The 14,149-nt window shown below is 44.4% G+C and overlaps 2 protein-coding genes across 3 annotated transcripts in view; one reads left to right on the forward strand and one right to left on the reverse strand.

The window, feature by feature from the left end:
- Mars (methionyl-tRNA synthetase) overlaps positions 1-13,016 on the forward strand; it is a 20,371-nt gene extending 7,355 nt beyond the window's left edge. Inside the window, exons 11-21 of one of the 2 annotated variants that reach the window (XM_004647004.1) lie at positions 3,744-3,818; positions 7,564-7,734; positions 7,878-7,973; positions 8,093-8,210; positions 8,951-9,164; positions 10,994-11,125; positions 11,197-11,301; positions 11,394-11,580; positions 12,304-12,375; positions 12,603-12,695; positions 12,800-13,016. In XM_004647004.1, the coding sequence (XP_004647061.1) occupies positions 3,744-3,818; positions 7,564-7,734; positions 7,878-7,973; positions 8,093-8,210; positions 8,951-9,164; positions 10,994-11,125; positions 11,197-11,301; positions 11,394-11,580; positions 12,304-12,375; positions 12,603-12,695; positions 12,800-12,946 (1,410 nt within the window). In that variant the 3' untranslated portion in view covers positions 12,947-13,016. The remainder of the gene's footprint in view (positions 1-3,743; positions 3,819-7,563; positions 7,735-7,877; positions 7,974-8,092; positions 8,211-8,950; positions 9,165-10,993; positions 11,126-11,196; positions 11,302-11,393; positions 11,581-12,303; positions 12,376-12,602; positions 12,696-12,799) is intronic. The other variant, XM_023707300.1, reaches the window with a different exon arrangement.
- Positions 12,952-14,149, reverse strand: part of Ddit3 (DNA damage inducible transcript 3) — a 5,952-nt gene continuing 4,754 nt past the window's right edge. The window contains exons 3-4 of the mRNA XM_004647006.3: positions 13,903-14,060; positions 12,952-13,515 (exon numbers count right to left, since the gene is read on the reverse strand). Coding sequence (XP_004647063.1) covers positions 13,147-13,515; positions 13,903-14,040 — 507 coding nt within the window. The 5' untranslated portion in view covers positions 14,041-14,060 and the 3' untranslated portion in view covers positions 12,952-13,146. The remainder of the gene's footprint in view (positions 13,516-13,902; positions 14,061-14,149) is intronic.

Consider the following 14,149-nt stretch of genomic DNA (forward strand, 5'->3'; position numbering starts at 1 on the left):
TTTTTTTTTTTTTTTTGTGGTGCTAGAGACTGAACCCAGGACCTCCACAAGTACTCTATCTCTGAGCTTCATTCTAGCCCAGTTATTTGTTTATTTTCTCAGAGACAGAATCTCATTATGCAGTCTAGCTCCTGGTCCTCAGTTTTTATTCTGAAGGGACTTCCAATCTTGTCCCAATCAAGATTTTGTTTTATTTGTTTTTTGAGACAGGGTCTGGCCTCAAACTCACAGCGATCCTCCTGCCTCAGAAGCTGGAGTGCTGGGATTACAGGCATGCACCACTACACCCAGCTACTCAGGATTTTTATTATAACATCCAAGACCTTTTATAGTGTAGTCCTTTCTGTCTCATCTCAGGAACTTGTAATTCAGGTCATTTGAACCTTTAAATATTTACAGTTTAAGCGTTTACTATGCTAGAAAATAGACAAGTTGAATTTATTTAGACAAGTTGATTTTATGCTTCTAACCCTAATCTCAAGCTACTTGATTTACATTTGTTCAGATCATTTTATTGTCCATAATTGAGTTTATTTATTTTTGGTACCAGGCATCAAACTTGGGACCTTGTACTTGCCAGGCAGGTGCTTTTGCCATTGAGCTATATCCCTGGCACCATAATTCTGTCTTTTTTTTCTTTTTCTTTTTCTTTCTTTTTTTTTGCTGTACCAGGGATTGAACTCAAGGCCTTGCGCTTGCCAGGCAGGTGCTTATTCTACTTAGCTATCCCCCTGGCCCCATAATTCTGTCTTGTAGTCTGTGTTTACTAGTACGCTTATTCATTCATTCATTTGGTGAACTTTTTTGAGCACTTACACTAGGCCTGTTACAGTGGTAGAGGTTGAGGATAAGGGACTGTCTTAGTTACTTTCTCTCATTGCCGAGACAGAATATTCAGTGCCCAAAGTTAAAGGGAGGAAAGGTTTATTTAACTCACAGTGTGTGGAGGTTTCGGTCTATAGTTAGCTAGCTCCAAGGCAGTGTGGCTTGGCAGAGGGGCAACAGTTTGTGATAGCAAAAGACAGTAAAAGCAATGAGAAAGAGCATGAAACAAGCCTCTTTCTGCCCCCTTTATCTTATCCCGACTGCTGGGATTAGGACAGTACCAATCCAATTAGTGGAGTGTTCCAGCAAGCACCCAGCCTTAGTCCCAGCACCCTTACTTGAAGCATTGCACTATGAATCAGTTACAAACTCTGCATTCAGTTACCTCTGAAAAACCTGCCCCCTGCCCCCATGACTGCATGGCACTTTGAGGAATCTTTTAGACACCGACCATACTAAGGAATGAACAAGACAGTTTTTATTTAATGCAACACTAGATGAGGGGCCGAGGAGAGGAGATAGCATAAGCGCCTGCCTGGGAAGCATGAGTTTGACCTCCAGTACCACACACACCCCCCAAAAAGAAAAACAAAAAAAATAAAGGAATAAGAATCCAGGCATGGTGGTGCACATCTATAATCCCAGCACCGGGGAGGCTGGAAACAGGAGGATCACTATGAATCCGAGCTACATAGTAAGACCCTACACAAAATGAAGAAGAAGAAGAAGAAGAAGAAGAGGAAGAGGAAGAGGAAGAGGAAGAGGGGGAAGGGGAAGGAGAAGAGGAAGGAGAAGAGGAAGGAGAAGAGGAAGGAGAAGAAGAAATAACATGGGATAAAATTCCAGGGAGACAAACTAGACTTTTTTTTTTTAGCACCAAGCATCGAACTTGGGACCTTGTGTTTGCTAGGTAGGGCCTTATGCTACTGAACTATCTCTCCAGCCAGAAAGTGGACTTTAAATTAGATGCTTAGGGCTGGTGAGATAGCTCAGCGGTCTAAAGCACCTACTTAGAACAAGCTTAGCAAAGCGCAGGGACCGCAGTTCAATCCCCCAGCACCACATGCCAGCCAGCCCCGCCCCCTGGTGGGCTGAGCTGGCCCCCCACACACACACACTCACAAATAAATAAATTAGATGCTTAGACAAGGTCTCTCAGAGGAAGTAATATTTCAAGTGGGAGCTTAACTGAAGAATGAGAAGGAGCAAATCAAGTGGTAAGTGGAATCAAGAGTATTTTAAGTAGAATGAGTTCAATCCCTGGTACCACAAAAAAAAAAAAAAAAGTATTTCAAGTAGGAGGGACTGGAAAATATACAGGCTTCCAAGAAGTAGCAAAGGGTTGAAAAGGGATGACTTTGTGTGAACTGAATACTGAGGCACGAGGATCACGGGGAGTTCAAGGGCAGCCTGAACTGCGTAGGAAAACCTGTTTGTAAACAACAATAAAAAGGCAAAAGTGAAAAAAACCACTATAATACCATTACATACCAGTAATCAGCACAGGAGGATTGCCATGTGTTTGAGACTAGCCCTGTCTCACTCTGCCCCCACACAAAGAAGGCCGCAGTAGCTGCAGCACAGTGAATGAAAAAAAGAGAGCAGACTATGGTGGGGTCAGAAAAAGAGGCCAGGGCCAGATCCCCCGCACCAGCCTGCTCAGCCGTTGTGGAAACTAGAGTTTATTCTGGTTGAGTAATCTGCTCTGTGGAGAACAGATAGGAAAGAAGCAAGAGAGAAGCGGGGAGAAGGGTCAGAGGCTAGAGCCAGAAATGTGATGAAAGCTGGCTTGGACTAGATAAGTACCAGTGGAAATAGGTGAAAAATAAATTAGAGGTATCTTTTAGAGGTGAACTGTAGTGCTAGATGGACTGAGATTTGAAGGTAGTTAAGAAAAAGCTGGTTTATACAATTTTGGCTCTGTATATAGCCACACAAGTAGACAGTTGGATATAGAAATGAAGAATTCAGAAGTCCTAGGAGAGTGAGTTTCATCAAAACTCCCTTTAAAGGGCCGACCAAATAGTTCAGCAGATTAAAGCATCTGTGAGCAGGTGTAGGGACTGGGCGTTCAATCCCCAACCTGCCATGCCGGCCCCGCCCCGGGGAAACAGGGCAGTTGAGACTGGGAGTGGTGGGGCACACCTGTAATCCCAGCACTTGGGAGGCTGTAAACAGGAGAATCATTATAAATCTGATCTAGTAGTGAGACCCTGAACACCCCATAGACCTTTCCCTAATATAAAAAAAAAAAAAAAAAAAAAATCCACCCCCTTTGGGCTGGGTATGGGCGCACACCTGTAATTTTAGCACTTGGGAAGCTGAGGCAGGAGGATTTCCATGAGCTTAAGTCTGACATAAGCTAAAGAGTGTGTTCAAGGACAACCTGAACTACATAGTAAGACCCTGTCTCAGAACAAAACACAACTCTTGGAAGCCTTGTGATTACCTTCACCTGCTTACTTTAGCCATCACCCTTCAGTGTGGTCCCCAGCACCTTCCCTGTGCTCAGGGAATGCTTTTCCCTACTTGAGATTGATGGGTCAGAAATGTGAAGATCTGGGGAACAAATGTTGCTATACCCTGCAGACTTCCTTCTCTGAGTTAAAGGAAGGCGAAGTAGTTGAGGAGTAGCCTTGGTGTGAGGTGCTAAGCTAGAGGGTGGAGCATCTCGTTATGTTCCTCTCCCTGCCTGAACAGCTCCCCCTCCCTTTTTTGGGGGGGTGAGATAAGGTCTTACTCTAAACCACAGTGGCCTTAAGTTTGCTCTGTAGTCCAGGCTGGCCTCAGGCTCCCTGAGGTCCTTCTGCCTCAGCCTCCAGAGCACTAAGATTACAGGCATGCACCACCATGCTCAGCTAGCTCCTCCCCCTCGCCTGCAGTGCTCAGCCTGACTGTCTCACTGAATTTCTTCACAGAAACCTCAATGTAAAGTCTGTCGGTCATGTCCTGTGGTGAAGTCCTCTCAGCACCTGTTTCTGGACCTGCCTAAGGTACGTGGGTGTCTCAGTCTGGCCTTCAGGGTGCTCCTTTTGCCCCTTTGCCCTTGAGAGCTAATCATCCTCATGTGCTTTTAATTCCCATTAAACATTATATGTACAGGGGCTGGGGGGATGGCTCAGTAGAATAAGCACTTGCCTGGCAAGCTCAAGGGCCTGAGTTCAATCCCTGGTTCCACCAAAAAAAAAAAAAAAAAAAAAATTAAACGTGCAGTGTAGAGGTGAGATGGAGTAAAGGACATAGTGAAGCCCCAGGCCTACTCGCCAGAGGTGTTTACTGCTATATATTTTTCTTCATGTTATATTCAGAAATGTTATATGCATATAAAAATGTTTTTACTGCTTGTTTTTTCTTTATCTTTATATTCTGTACTGGAGATTGAACCTAGGGCTGTGCACATGCTAAACAAACCCCCTAACACTAAGCAACAAGCATAGACCTTTTAAAATTGTTTTTGAGACACAGTCCTATTTATTTGCTGAGTTGCCCAGGTTAGGCTTGAAATTGCAGTCTTCCCACCTCAGCCTCTCAGAATGCTAGGATTATAGGTTTGTGCCATTGCATCTGACAGTTTTTGATTTTTTGAGACAGTCTCATTATATAGCTCAGGCTGGCTTTGAACTTGTAATCTTCCTGCCTCAGCCTCCTAAGTAGCTGGATTATAGACCTATACCACCACATACAGCTGTCCTTCATTTTCTGAAATGGGTCTCATCTTTTTTTTTTTTATTAATTTATTTATGTGTGTGTGTGTGTGTGTGTGTGTGTGTGTGGCCAGCTCAGCCCACCAGGGGGCGGGGCGGGCTGGCATGTGGTACTGGGGGATTGAACCGCGGTCTCTGTGCTCTGCTAAACTTGTTCTAAGTAGGTGCTTTAGACCACTAAACCATCTCACCAGCCCTCTCATCTTTAAATTTTATTTTGACACCAAGTCTTGCTACATTGTCCAAGTAGCCTTGAATTTGTGATCCTCTTGTGTAGCTGAATTACAGGTATGCAGCTCTTGTTTTGTTTTGTTTTTTTTTCCTTTTGGTTTTTGATTTTTGAGATGGAATCTCAGATGTAGTCCATGTTGGCCTTGAACTGGAAGTCTTGCCTCAGGCTCCTGAGTGCTGGGATCACAGGTATGGGCCACCACTTGTTTTGTCTTAATCCTAGTCAGGTCAAGGGATTCCTGCTCTTACGCAGCCTATTTGATTTTACCTTGTATGTCTACTAATTTTTCACATTAGTAAATCTGCCTTGTTTTGTTCTTATCCCCCCCCCTTTTTGTTCTTAGTTTTTATTTTGAGCCAGGGTCTCCCTATGTAGTTCAAGATGACCTTGAATTCACTATATAGTCAGCTAACCTCAAACTCCTAGCAAAGCCTCAGCCTTATGAGTGCTGGGATTACAGGGGTGTGCCACCGTGCATGGTGCTTTTTTTTTTTTAATTACAAAAGTTACTTTTAGGAGCTCATTGGTGGTGGCGCACCCCTGTAATCCCAGCACTTGGGAACCTGAGTCAGGAGGGTCACCACAAGTTTGAGGCCAGCCTGGACCTCATAGAAAGACCCTGTCTCAAAAAAACAAAAAAGTTACTTATAAAGCCTGGTGTGGTGGTACACCCCTGTAATCTCAGCTCATTCAAGGGTAAGGCAGAAGGATCACTACAAATTTTGACATCATTCTGACTACATGGTGAGACCGTATCTCAGAAAGAAAAAAGTTATACTTAATAATTTGGGGCAAGCCCCACAGGGATAAAAACCTCTATGAAGTTGGTGGAGTTCCCTCACCCCTGGACATGACCCAGGGTCAGAGCAGCTACCTGAGGAAAGGAAGCTCAAAAGGGTGAGGGCCTCCTGGGCGCTGAGACCTGTGAGTACTACAGGAAGCGAGCGAGCATCGTGGAACTCTGCAGGTCCACAGGCAAATGAAAAGAGGGTTAGACAAGGCCACTTAGGTTCCTTCCTTCCTTCCTTCCTTCCTTCCTTCCTTCCTTCCTTCCTTCCTTCCTTCCTGTTACCCCTTTACTGCTTCTGCTGCATGATTTCTGAGCAGCCTTCAGCTTGTGGTGGGAGCGCAAAGCCCATTATCCTGGTGCTTTGCCTTAAGTGAGTTGCTCTGCTTTTTTCACATTTTTCTGAGCCCCAAGCTCACACTGGTTTCCAAGGTCCTGACCACAGCAGAAATGCCTCTGTTGTTTTCCCTTTTTCTGTGTTACCTAAACCAATCATAGTGGTTTTCCAATATTGCTTTAGCCTTCCACATTTACCTTTAATTTAGTTATCTATTTATCATTTATGGCTTATTATATTTTTAATGGATTATAATTCATTTCTACCCTAAATTATATTCATGTTCAAATTGTACTTTATTTGGTCAGTGGGAATCTCTTGAAGGTGTCTTTTTACTTTTGAGGTCCTATAATTTTTTAAGCATTTAATTTCTGGTCTAACAGAAATTAAAAGTATTAAAGGTACTTCAGGTTCATTTTTAGTAGGTAAGTATTAGAGTCTAAAATTTATCAATTTATATTAAGAGTTTAAAATTTAGGTGGTGGAACTACTCATAGCTACTAGGGTATCTTTGCTTCTGAGCTCTTAACAGCAAAGAGTTAAGCATTTGTTTTAAGTTAACAATGATATCTATAACTCAAGGACAGCCTCACAGAATTCTTCTCACTTTCATGTCATGTTTATATCTTCTTTCCATAGTAGGTGCCTGAGTTCCCAAAAAGCATTAGCACATTTACACAGTTGCCCAACTCCAGAATATGTCTGAAATAATTTCAGAATTGCTTCTCCCTTAGCTTTACATGAATGAACAAACGAGCCTACACTATTGAAGATTTTAGAATTTGTTATGGCCCTAATCCTGCCTAGCTGGAGGGAATATAATCAGAAGTGTTCATAATTCCCTTAGGAAGGGATATATTAGGTTTTTCTTCCTTTAATGTAATTATATTACTGAGGTAGATGGCATAGTGTATATATTCTTGTACATTTTGCCTTTTTTTTTTTTTTTTAAGGAAGGAAAGGTTTATTTAAAGCTCACAGTTTGTGGAGATTTCAGTCCATAATTGGCTAGCTCCAACGCAGAGTGGCACATGGCAGAGGGCAGCAGTTCATGGCAGCAGAAAACAGCAAAGGCAACAACAACAAAGGGCCAAGGGGCCGGGGAGATGGCTCAGTAGATTAAGCGCTTCCTTGGGAAGCTCAAGGGCCTGAGTTCAATCCCCGGTTCCACCAAAAAAAAAAAAAAAAAAAAGAACAAAGGGCTGGGTACATTTTGCCTTTTAAATGGTTAACAGTTTGTTCCAGAAATCACCCCATAATTAGTTCATAGAGATTATCATCACTTATTAGGCTTATAATATTTGTTTTCTTTTGTGATACTGAGGATTAAACTAAGACTTTTACACAGAAATACATCTTCATTCCCTTTTATTCTTTCGAATAGGATCTTGTTAAGTTAACCAGGTTGGGCTTGAAGTTTCCATCTTCCTACATGCTTCTCAGAATGGTGGGATTACATGCATGCACCACCACACCTGGCCCGTCTCTGGATACTGTGCGAATACTTCTGTTGAATGAATTTCTGCTAATAAATTCTTAGAAGCGGAATTGCTGTGTCAAAGTCATGAGTCTTTTTTAATTTTGATTATATATTGCCAAACTATTCCCAAACGGCTCTGTGTGTCTTATGTGTTTAACCGTATGAGACTATCTAAGCCAACCCTCTCTGTCATCTCAGCTGGAAAAGCGACTGGAGGAGTGGTTGGGAAAGACATTACCTGGCAATAACTGGACACCTAATGCCCGGTTTATCATCCGGTCTTGGCTTCGGGATGGGCTCAAGCCACGCTGCATAACCCGTGACCTCAAGTGGGGAACCCCTGTACCCTTAGAAGGTTTTGAAGACAAGGTAAAACTTCTTTATTTATAACTCCTATGATTCACTTTAAGGTTGAGATCATACTAGCAAAATGGACTATAGACTGTATCTTGTTCCTGTCTGAAGCTTTAGGTTGTCATGCCAACCATGTTTCCTTCCTCCTGACACTCCAGGTATTCTATGTCTGGTTTGATGCCACTATTGGCTACTTGTCCATCACAGCCAACTACACAGACCAGTGGGAGAGATGGTGGAAGAACCCAGAGCAAGTAAGCAGTTCTTGGTTAGCCTGTCCATGCAGAAGGTGTGGAGTGGGAGAGTTATGACTGGGTGTCTGGTGTCTCTTGGACTTTTGAAAACAGCCTCATGAAGAACTGTATTCTTATAGGTGGACCTTTACCAGTTCATGGCCAAAGACAATGTTCCCTTTCATGGCTTAGTCTTTCCTTGTTCAGCTCTGGGAGCTGAGGACAATTACACCTTGGTGAAGTATCTCATTGCTACAGGTAAGTATCCCCAGAAGACCTCAGATAGAATGGTGCTGGCGAATGAGGGCTGAGGGTGCTTGGAAGATCTTGGAGGTTGTTAGGTCTTGAGTTAGGAGTTGAGATGAAATAGGAAATAATTAGTCTGGGGAGATAGATTAGCGGTCTAAGTGCCTGCCTGGCAAGTGCAAGGACCTGGGTTCAGTCCCCCTTACTGCATGCTGTGCCTGCCACTGAAGCCGGGCGTGGTGGCACATGCCTGTAATCCCAGCGCTGGGAAGGCTGAAACAGGATCACTACAAGTCCGAACTGCATAGTGAAACCCTGTATCAAATAAATAATTAAAATATTAAAAAAGAAATAGGAAGTAATTAAAACATAAGAACTTTACCCACAGGAAGGAAACAAGAACCTGAAGAAAATAACAGTGCAAAAAAAACCTGCGTAAAAAAAGACCCAAATGGGGGCGGGTGAGATAGCTCAGTGGTCCAAAGCGCCTGCTTACACAAGCTTAGGCAGGTGCAGGGGACCACAGTTCCATCCTGGGCACCACATGCTGCGCCAGCCCCACCTTCAGTGTGGGCAGAGCTGGCCAAAAAACCCAAAAAGACCCAAATGGATAAAGGGGACACTCCCAAGTTCTCCATAGACCAGCTAGGTGTTATATTGCTAGGGACTCCGCTGAAGTTGAAGCAGAGGGAAGAGTTAGGTCACAGAGAAAGAATGATTTGAGCAGATGGTTCTCCCTCATCTCTGTCCAGAGTACCTCAACTATGAGGATGGGAAGTTCTCTAAGAGCCGGGGTGTGGGAGTGTTCGGAGACATGGCCCAGGACACAGGGATCCCTGCTGACATCTGGCGCTTCTATCTGCTATACATTCGGCCTGAGGGCCAGGACAGTGCCTTCTCCTGGACAGACATGCTGCTCAAGAATAATTCTGAGCTGCTCAACAACCTGGGCAACTTCATCAACAGGTGAGTTGTCATGGCTACTTTTCTCTTACTGATGAGACAATGTACCTGGCACCCAAAGTTGAAGGAGAAATGGTTTATTTAGTTCACAGTTAGTAGAGATTTTTGTAAATCCGCTGGCTCCAAGGCAGGGTGACTCATGACAGAGGGCAACTGCATTCATGGTAGTGGAAGACACCAAAGTGGTAAGGAGGGGCGAGCAGGCCTCCTTTCGTCCTTTATATCATATGCAGGCTGCCTACCATAGGGCAGGTGTTACACTCACACCTTTAAGCCCAGCATTAGACCATAAATCAGTCACAAATTCTAGATTCAGCTGCCTCTAAAAAGCCACCCCCCATACAGTGCTGGGGTTGTTTTGTTTTGTTTTGCTGAACCGGGTATTGAACTCAGGCCCTTGCACTTGCCAGGGAAGCGCTTATTCCACTGAGCCATCTCCCCGGCCCCGGAGTTGCAGTTTTGAGGGAACAGGTAGACATAGAACATAACTTGAGTCTTGGTGAGGGGTCAGGGTCAGCAGATGTGCTGGGAAGAGGCCAGTTGTCCCTCCAGAGACAGAAACATGAAGAGAATAAAGGGACAGGAGCCTGTGAGGGACAGGGTAATGTGGAATGTTGGTTTCTATCAACTGGGACTTGACCTCAGGACACAGGAGCCCATATCTGCTTGAGGGTAATTAGCTACAGGTGTAATTTTGCAAAACAAATGGATTTTTGTTTTGAGACACAGTGTCACTGTGTTCATGGCTGACCTGAGACTCAGTGTGTAGCCCACACTGACATCAGATTTGCTATTTTTGGGCCTTAGCCTCCCAAGCACTGGGATTACAGGTATAGGACACCATAACCAGCTCTTCCCAGAGTAGATTTTTATTGATAAAGCATTCACCTGCAGACTAGAAAAGTGTAGCTGAGGAAAAAGAGCTTTCTTTGTGTTGGGATGGGATAGGTCTATTTTTCAAAGTTGATACCTTAAGCTCACATTCCACTGTTGGTACCTATTACAATAATTTTACAGTCCAAAAAAATATCCTTCATGGCTTAGGGTTCTTCAGTCCCTCTCAGAGCCCTGGGTCTTTAGCTCAGCCCTGTTACTTAGCTTTTCAGGTTTAGTCACCAGCCGTATTTAACAGATAATTCTTCATTAGAGTACTTGTTTGGTAGCAGCTCACAATAATACATTTCAACTTCACTTGAAGATAGTGATTCTTTTTAATGTCCAGGCATAGATTCAGTTTTCAATATCTCCCGTTCCCAAATATAAAAGTACAGTTAAATTTTATCAAAGAGTAAATTTTTCTTTTCTTTTCTTCTGTGGTACTGGGGATTGAACTCAGGACCTGTGCGTTCTAGGCAAGCACCACTGAGTTACATCCTCAGCCATCACGAGTCTAAATCTTGAGATAGACAACAAAGAATTTGTGGGTGTTGTGGCCCATGCCTGTAGTCTCAGTAGCACTTGGTAGGCTGAGGTAAGAAGATCACTGTGAGTTTAAGGCCAGCCAAGGCTACTTAGTAAGGTAAAGAGTAGTCTGAACTACATAGCAAGACCCTATCTCAGGAAAATAAAACAAATCCTCAAGCCCCAAGAATTTAAGCCTTGCTTTCTACCTTTTTTTTTTTTTTTTGCAGAACCAGGGTTTGAATTCAGGCCCTTGCGCTTGCCAGGGAAGCACTTACTCCTCTAAGCCATCTCCTTGGCCTCTCTACTTTGAGGGCTTAGGAGCTATTAGTTCTGGGCAGGAATCCTGAGAAAAGTTGTGGAAATTGAGTCAAATTTATAAAAGGAGACTAGAAAATGATTTTTTTCGCTTCTTCCCTATTTGCATCAAGAGCTGGGATGTTTGTGTCTAAGTTTTTTGGGGGCTCCGTGCCTGAGATGCTGCTGACCCCTGATGATCAGCGTCTGCTGGCCCATATCACCTTGGAGCTCCAGCACTATCACCAGCTACTGGAGAAGGTTCGGTGAGTAGCCTGCACCTTTGTCTCATCTCAGTGATGAGACACTGGCATGTTGAAACCTCCCCATTCTCCAGGATCCGGGATGCCTTGCGCGCTATCCTCACAGTATCTCGCCATGGCAACCAGTACATTCAGGTCAATGAGCCCTGGAAGCGGATAAAAGGCAGTGAGGCTGACAGGTACGTTAAGGAGAAAGGGCTGGCTGCCAGGATTTAGTAGCTGTCAGACCATGTCCTCCTTGAGGTCTTGACTAATCTCATCCCTTCCTCAGGCAGCGGGCGGGCACCGTGACAGGTGTGGCAGTGAACATTGCTGCCTTGCTGTCTGTTATGCTACAGCCTTACATGCCCACAGTGAGCGCCACCATCCAGGCCCAGTTGCAGCTTCCACTGCCTGCCTGCAGTGTCCTTCCCACAGACTTCCTGTGTACCTTACCAGCAGGGCACCAGATTGGCACAGTAAGTCTTTTAAGTCAGAAGGGCCAGCCTTTCTTACCATCCATACTTGTCATGCAGCCGGTGGTATGAAATTAAGGATTTGTATTCTCCACCTTTGGTTGAGGGGCAGGGCTCCTAACAGCTGTTCTTAGAACCCCTTCCTTACTCTGTACTTGGGCTGTTTCTGACAATACATCCTTAGTATCAGTTTGCAAGCTGAGTATTATCTGCATATCCTTAATACTCTTCATGCTGGAACCCTAGTACCTGGCCCGTAAACATCACTGGTTTAAGAAGTCCGATATAATCTAATGGGCGTGAACGCAGGGTAGCCAAAGAACTAGATGAATGTGGCATCATTAAATTCTCTTTGATCCTATGGCTTAGTGAATGCTGCTTTTTCTGAAATTTGTTCAGCTTTATGCTCATATCTCTTCTAAAACATTTAGGATTTTAAATATCAAGAGTGGGGTTGGAGGGCTGGGGAGATAGCTCAGCAGTCTAAGCACCTGCCTGGCAACCACAAGGACCCAAGTTGGACCCCTGGTACCGCATGCTGTGCCAGCCCCAAAACTGGGATTGGTGGCACAGTCTGCATTCCCAATGCTGGGGAGCCTGAGACAGGAAGATCACTACGAGTCCAAGCTGCCTAGCAAGACCCTGCCAAATAAATAAAGAGTGGGGCTGGAGAGTGTGGTAGAGCTTATGTATAAGCCATGAATGATTCTGAAATTTTTTTCTCAGGTCAGTCCCTTGTTCCAAAAATTGGAAAATGACCAGATTGAAAATCTGAAGCAACGTTTTGGAGGAGGCCAGGTGAGAGCTAGACTGTGCCCTCACCCAGCAGTACCTCCTGTTTCCCCAAGTAGCCCTTACTCATAACTCCATCTTTTAGCCTTCCTGCTTCCTCACTTAGTTTTTCTTTCCCATCTTAGCTAGAAGAGTCCTGAGTTAAAGGTAAACATTTTCCCTGAGATATTATATAAAACTAAACTGGAGGTCAGAGGGTATTTATGGCAGCCCACGATAACTCTTGTTTCCAGGCAAAAATATCACCCAGCCTAGCGGTTGTAGAGACTGTTACAACAGCTGGGCCACAGCAGATTCAAACACTGATGGAAGAAGTCACAAAACAGGTATGAAGCTTAACCTGAGAGAGATTGGGAAAGCTGAATTCTAACCAGCTCCTTTTGTGGACCTGTCTCACCAGGTGTCACTGTTTCCTCTGGCCTTTTCTTAGGGCAACATTGTCCGAGAACTGAAAGCACAAAAGGCAGACAAGAACCAGGTTGCTGCGGAGGTGGCACAACTCTTGGATCTAAAAAAACAGTTGGCTCTAGCTGAGGGGAAACCCCTTGAAACACCCAAAGGCAAGAAGAAAAAGTGAGAGAATGAAGTCACAAGTCACTTTAATGGATGTGGACAGTAATAAATAAATGTACAACCTCTATTTACAAGCCGGGACCTGTTCCTTTTTTCTACCCCAAACATTTGAAGGTCACATTATTGGCACTAGTAGGAAGATGGTCAATGGCTACTTCTGGGAAAGGTAGGTATTAGCCAGCTGGAGATGGATGATCCATTTGTTCATGCTTGGTGTAGATTAACCATTCGGTCAATCAGAGCTCGACGTGTGGCCTCTACTTCCCTTGTCAGGCACTCAATTTCCTGTTTAAGCCGTTCATTCTCTTCTGTTAGCTGTGCCACTTTCCTTTCATTCTCCTGTTCTTTTTCCTTTACACGTTGCTTTCCAGCCCGAATAGACCACTGGCCACTCTGTTTCCGTTTCCGGGCTCTTTCCTGGCTTTCTTCCTCTTCTTCCTGAGCTAGGGAGCTCCGACTGGAATCTGGAGACCGAGGGCTCTGAGAGGTACTTGTTACTTCTGCTGGTCCTGGCTCCTCAGTCAGCCAAGCAAGAGATGTAGGGTCAAGAGTGGTGAATGTTTTTGAGTCTTCCTTTAAGGAAATGAGAAAAAGGAAAGTAGATATATTTGTTGATAATGGAAAGGTAACATCACCCTTGTTCTCAGCTTTAGTTTGTTTTTATCATCTTTTCTGAGACAGGGTTTCACTATGCCATTCAGGCTGGCCTGGAACTCATTTTGTAGCTCAGGCTGTCCTAGAACTCAACAGTGATTTTCTGTTGGGATTATCAGGGTGTACCACTATGTCCAATCTAGGTTGGTTTTTGTTTTGTTTTGTTTTGTTTTCCAGAGAGGGTCTTGCTATGTAGGTCAGGCTGACCTCTTGGCAATCCTCCTGCTTCAACCTCCCCAGCACTGGGATTACAGGTGTACACTACCACCCCAAGCTTGTTCTCAACATTAGGACTAGCACTCTCACCTCTTCCTTTCCAGGGGGTAAGATACAGTTACTCCCATTTTCATCTGAGGACAGGACTTCCTGCAGGTCCTCATACCAAGCTTCCAGCTCCCAGTTGGGCACTGCCCCAAAGGAGAAAGGCAATGATTCAGCTGCCATCTCTGCAGTTGGAGTAGGTTCTGGAAAATAAACATTCAGCAGGGCTGGTGAGATGGCTCAGTGGTCTAAAGCACCTACCTAGAACAAGCTAAGCTAAAGCACAGAGACC

The sequence above is a fragment of the Octodon degus genome, unplaced genomic scaffold (assembly GCF_000260255.1).
Source record: "Octodon degus isolate 3935 unplaced genomic scaffold, OctDeg1.0 scaffold00286, whole genome shotgun sequence".
In the NCBI taxonomy this organism is placed as follows: domain Eukaryota; kingdom Metazoa; phylum Chordata; class Mammalia; order Rodentia; family Octodontidae; genus Octodon; species Octodon degus.